At 33.6% G+C, this 5330-nt stretch overlaps 1 protein-coding gene across 2 annotated transcripts in view; it reads right to left on the reverse strand.

The window, feature by feature from the left end:
* LOC107582509 (WASH complex subunit FAM21-like) overlaps window positions 1–5330 on the reverse strand; it is a 29921-nt gene that overhangs the window by 16775 nt on the left and 7816 nt on the right. For both annotated transcript variants that reach the window (XM_016268391.1, XM_016268390.1), the window contains exons 9-20: window positions 4829–4933; window positions 4615–4702; window positions 4437–4502; window positions 3804–3925; window positions 3631–3700; window positions 2911–2961; window positions 2638–2814; window positions 2417–2556; window positions 2244–2351; window positions 2065–2163; window positions 1150–1245; window positions 970–1071 (exon numbers count right to left, since the gene is read on the reverse strand). In XM_016268391.1, the coding sequence (XP_016123877.1) occupies window positions 970–1071; window positions 1150–1245; window positions 2065–2163; window positions 2244–2351; window positions 2417–2556; window positions 2638–2814; window positions 2911–2961; window positions 3631–3700; window positions 3804–3925; window positions 4437–4502; window positions 4615–4702; window positions 4829–4933 (1224 nt within the window). The remainder of the gene's footprint in view (window positions 1–969; window positions 1072–1149; window positions 1246–2064; window positions 2164–2243; window positions 2352–2416; window positions 2557–2637; window positions 2815–2910; window positions 2962–3630; window positions 3701–3803; window positions 3926–4436; window positions 4503–4614; window positions 4703–4828; window positions 4934–5330) is intronic.

Genomic DNA, 5330 nt, shown 5'->3' on the forward strand with positions numbered 1-5330 from the left:
AGATCTTTGAGTTCAGCTCATGAAAAATGGGGGCAAAAACAAAAGTGTTGCGTTTTATAATTTTGTTCAGTGTAAATATGAAAGAAAAGTACAGTCAAATTTTATCTTCTGTATAGACTTTACTGTACAATGACTTAATGTTTTCTAACGTGAGTTAGATCTAGTAACATCTTACAGTGAGTGAACAATATATTTTTAAAACATTCATTAATGTTTGTGAATGTTATTTAATACAAACACTTGATCATTCATGTTTGTTCATTGTGCATTAAATAATTTAAACAGATTGAACTTTGAAATTAACCCTAAGAAGAATAATTGCCATATAACTATTGTTTATTGTTAGGTCATGTTGTCTAACAAATAAAATCTTATTGTAAAGTGTTTTTAATACTACAGTTTGCATCTACTTGATATACACTTAATATTTGTAATCTTATTGAAATTTATTATAAAAGCTGAGGTTTGTTATTTTCTGAAAAGTTATATTTTAGCTGGTGTCAATGATCTAATGTTGCATTTGGTCAGACTCAGCCCATTGCTTTACTTAAGTATATAACATTTTCCTTTTACAGCTGCAGACTGAGGAAGATCCTGAAACACACCAGCAAACCCTAAAACAGACAACAGTTTACAGATGTTTTTCAGTGGCAGCAGAACTATGACTAAACTTTTGGGTGAAACTTGTTTACTTTTTTCATACTTTTATTACTTGTGGGAAAATTTGAAACACTTTTAAATAAGTATAAAGAATTATTAATTAACGTTATTAATAAAAATGTTGTTCAATTAGCATGTTTTTGTGTTTTGCTTTGGTACCGAAATTGGTACAGAGAACCGTGGATTTTCACTGGTATTGGTACCAAATACTGAAATTTTGGTACCGTGACAACACTACTCTGTACTGTATTTTTTACAATTGTATTGACTGTAATTGGTTTACTCTGCATTGCACTCACACACAAATACCTCATCATCGCTGAAGAGTGAACTGGATACAGGTTTCTTGGGTTGTAGAGATGTCTTTTTGACCTGACCTGACTTGGACTTTGGTGTTGATGAAAAAAGGTCCTAAAAAAGTAAAAACAGACTTGTTGAAAACCACTGAATAGAATAAAGTATATCTAGATTACTATTTCTTTAAATCACCTCTTCTTCTTCATCATCAAATATTGAGAGCGGAGCTTTACTGGGTTTGTTCTGAGTTGTCGGCTTTGATTTACTTGCAGTCTCACTTGCGAATAGCTTTAAAACAAGCAAGAACCAGAACAGCAAATACATCAAAGACAAGTATCAGGAGTCAGTTTGTAATTGAGGTTGAGTGATGTAACTAAAACAAATATTTTGAATATTATCAAGATATATATTTTAAAGGAATGAATAGTTCACCCAAAAATAAAAAAATCTGTCATCATTTACTCACCCTCATGTTGTTCCACAACTGTTTTTGAATTTTGAGGAATTTTGAAGAACCAAACAGTTGTTGGTCCCCACTGACTTCAATAGTAGGGAAAGAAATACTATGGAAGTCAATGGGGACCATCAGCTGTCTGATTACCAGCATTCTTCAAAATATCTTCTTTTATGTTCAACATAAGAAAGAAACTCATACAGGTTTGAAACAACATGAAGGCGAGTATGTGATGGCAAAATTTTCATTTTTGGGTGAACTATCCCTATAATATTTATCTCACATTAACACCCTAAAACGTCTTATCAATTTGAATAATAATTTTCATAAACAGAAACGAATCAAACCTTTTTTTGCCTGCAAAATGTCTTCATACTAAACATTAATACTTTTAATTCATGAGACAAGAAGTGGCTACAAAACTAGTCTACTAAATCTTTAGGAGATTTACTAATATACTATACGAAGTTAAAATTATTAATATATAATACTATGTAATCACTGTAATATTCAGAGTGTTGCTTAATTTTGTATTGCCAAAGAAATCATTGCAAAAATACTTGAATATTAAATATATGGCCTGGCACTAATTTAAATACACTGGAAAACTGAGAATAGGCTCTCTGTATCATGACTTTAGAAAAGTGGCGTACTTGTGAGTCTTCATCGTCTGAGAACAGACTCTTGCTATGCGTTTTCTCAGATGCTCCCAGTGCAGGTGAAGATTTGACTGCTTCAGGTGGAGGTCCACTCTGCAGAAACAACGCAAAAACAATACATAACAATGAACACAGCAGGTATTAATACAACAGAGAGACTGAAAGTTTTTTACCTCTTCAGCCTTGGCAGACTCTTCACTGGTGGAAGGCCGGCGTTTCTTCAGACCCTCCAGTATATTTTTAGTGCCGGGCCCAAACATTGAAATGGCACCAACAGGAGGCTGCAAGCAAGCTCAATCAGTATATAACCAACAACAACAATCATAATGATGATTAAAAAGCAGACCTTTTTCTCTGGAGGACGTGTCTCCTCCTCCCCCTCGGCTCTTTTGTTCTGTTGGGGAAGAGCTGCACTGGCTTCATCCTCCTCCTCATCAGCTTCTCCAAACAGGTCTACAGTCTTCTTTGGCATTTGCTTTTCTTGTCCTGATCACAAAGATACACATTTACGCTTTCCCAAAAAGACAGTCAAGTTGTCATATCTCAGGGCAAATGTTAGATATGTACCAGGGGTGGATTTGTTAGGCGTATTCCCACTGAAGAAGTCATCATCATCCTCATCAAACAGCCCACCTCCCACCGAGGCACGCTTTGGAGCTGCCTGCACTTTGGGCTTCACTGGACTCTTACTGCCTTTGCTCTCTAGTGAGTCTGAATCATTTGGTGAGCCAAAAAGTTTGTTTTCTGTGGGCATGAAGAAATCTTACTCATTAGTTACTACAGAAAACTTTTATGTCAAACAGTGTGCGGGTATGCAAATTGAATGCAGTTAATGCTTACCAGGAAAGATGGAGACAGCGCCAGTGGGTATTTTCTTAGTTTTAGGGGGCTCTACAAAAGCAAATGAAAAAGATAAGATGACAAGTATGTAAAGGAGTTTTATGTGTCAACACATGGTGGGTTTCAGAATGTACAAAGAGAAAACGGAGTAAGAAAATGATACTGTACAGCCATTGAGTCATTATAGTTAAAAAAAATAAATAAATCCTGACACAACGCTTGTTAAATTAATATTTATAAAACATACAGTATACACAGATGTTTTTTTCTGTCAGACTATTTACAAAATACATGAATAGAAATTAAATAATTATTACATTTTTCCCCGTGACCCTGGTATTATTTACAAACTACATAAATATATAGAAATAAATGTAAATTCATTTTCTTTTTTCTTGTGAGAAGAAAGAGATTGCATAATGAAAGCAGGAAATCGGTTGGTTGGAACAATGGATCATATTTGACTACAGTATTGCGCAAACCTATAAAAATTGTGATGTAACGGAAGTAGTGACAGATCTTTTCTTCTATACTGTGATGTACAACAAAGTGAAATCACTTTGTGAAATCACAAAAAAAAATGTAGTGCAGGACTTGTTTCTATGCATCTTAATGTGAGCTTGCATCACTGAATTATCTAGTAGGACTGGCCTACATCTGACTTTAAATGGGCAACAGAATTAGATCTGAGAAGAGTGAGTGACAATTACTAAGTCTTACCTGTTGCCTGGATTACAGTCTTTTCCTTTTCCATCGGCTCGGTTTTGGGTGCATCAGAAAACAGATCTCCCTAAAGACCAAATATTATGAACTGACTTTCACAGATTACTACCATGTCTTTTTCTAGATGTACTTGTATGCTTTTGTATGATACTACATTATTATTTACCAACCTCATCATCATCATCAAACAGGCCTTTGCCTCCACTAAAAAGTCCACCCTTTCCACCGAATGGAGAATATTCCTCATCTTCCATTTTTGGTGGTTTGAACATCTCATCCTGATCATCCTCCACTGTAATTACATATACATAAAATACATGACAATTATTTTACTAGCTACAGTATACTGAAAATATATACTGTATATCCACTTCTGAAAAGAAATTATGATACAACTATACCAGAAGTTTCAAAAATGCTAGATAACAGTGTAGTTGTTTTCAATAAAACAATGCAGATAAAGTCATCTGCTGATTTTTATATGTACATACACTACCATGCAAAAGTATGGAGTCAGTATTATTATTTATTTTTGAATGTAATATTTTAATAAGAAAGAATACATTCAATTTGTGCATTAAAGCTTTGCTATGACAAGAGAAAAATATAAATATATTAAAATAGTAAAATGTTTTCACTATATTTTTGATCAAATAAATGAAGCTCTGGTGATCATAAGAGACTTCTTTCAAGAATCCTGGGGGGGAAAAATACCGATCCCAAACTTTCGAACGGTAGTGTGCATTTGGCAGCATGATCTGATAAGCACATGCTATATGAAGTGAACACACAGTCGCTCATACCCTGAGGTTTTGACTCTTTCTTTGTTTTACTCTTCTTCTGGGTGATGGATAGGCCTGATGACAATGCTTGAGAACAAACAAGTGCATGCACACAGATAAACTTGAGAAAGAAATCTAACTGAATTGAAAGATGAAAAGGTGTTAAACAATAAAATTCATATGTTGTTCATGACCATACATGTGCGATCTGCTTCTGGCTTATTTGGAGTCTCTCCCTTGATTCTGGCTGCTAGTTCATCAGCAAAGGATGGCAGACCAGTGTCCTCCTGAAAGACATGAGATGCAAGAAACCTAATGTTAAGTTTTAGTTTGCACAATTTTGTAAGATAACGTCTCATAATACTAATTTGCTAAGTATGTTAGAGGTGCTAAGAAAATACAAAGCTATTAACCTTTTTGAGCTCATCTTCATCCTTATCAGAGCCTCCAAATATGTCAGAATCTTCATCTTCATTCTCTTCATCAGCATCATCATCATAACTAGCAACAGATGGCTTCTATGGGATGAACAAAAGAATGTTTGACCAGAATTACAGCAATCTATATGTGGTGCACTCAATGTAAAACAATTTTTTTTTAATTGATTTACCTAAATAAGGCTTTATCAAATGTATAATTCACTAGATTACTAATTACATTTCTAAAAGAAATTGACCTATTTAAAGAAATAAGTATCAAAAATAACACTTTGAATAATATATATATATATATTATTCAAAGTGTATATATATATATATATATATATATATATATATATATATATATGAAGAGTTCCGATAACTCAATTTTTATTGTTTTTCAGAAATCACGTGTAGCGTCTGGACCAATCCAACACACTATATATTCTCTTTTTATATAACAAATACTCTGTAACCTCAGTTAACAAGCCATATG

This window comes from Sinocyclocheilus grahami, unplaced genomic scaffold (genome assembly GCF_001515645.1).
Source record: "Sinocyclocheilus grahami isolate Dianchi unplaced genomic scaffold, SAMN03320097.WGS_v1.1 scaffold45.1, whole genome shotgun sequence".
Lineage (NCBI taxonomy): Eukaryota > Metazoa > Chordata > Actinopteri > Cypriniformes > Cyprinidae > Sinocyclocheilus > Sinocyclocheilus grahami.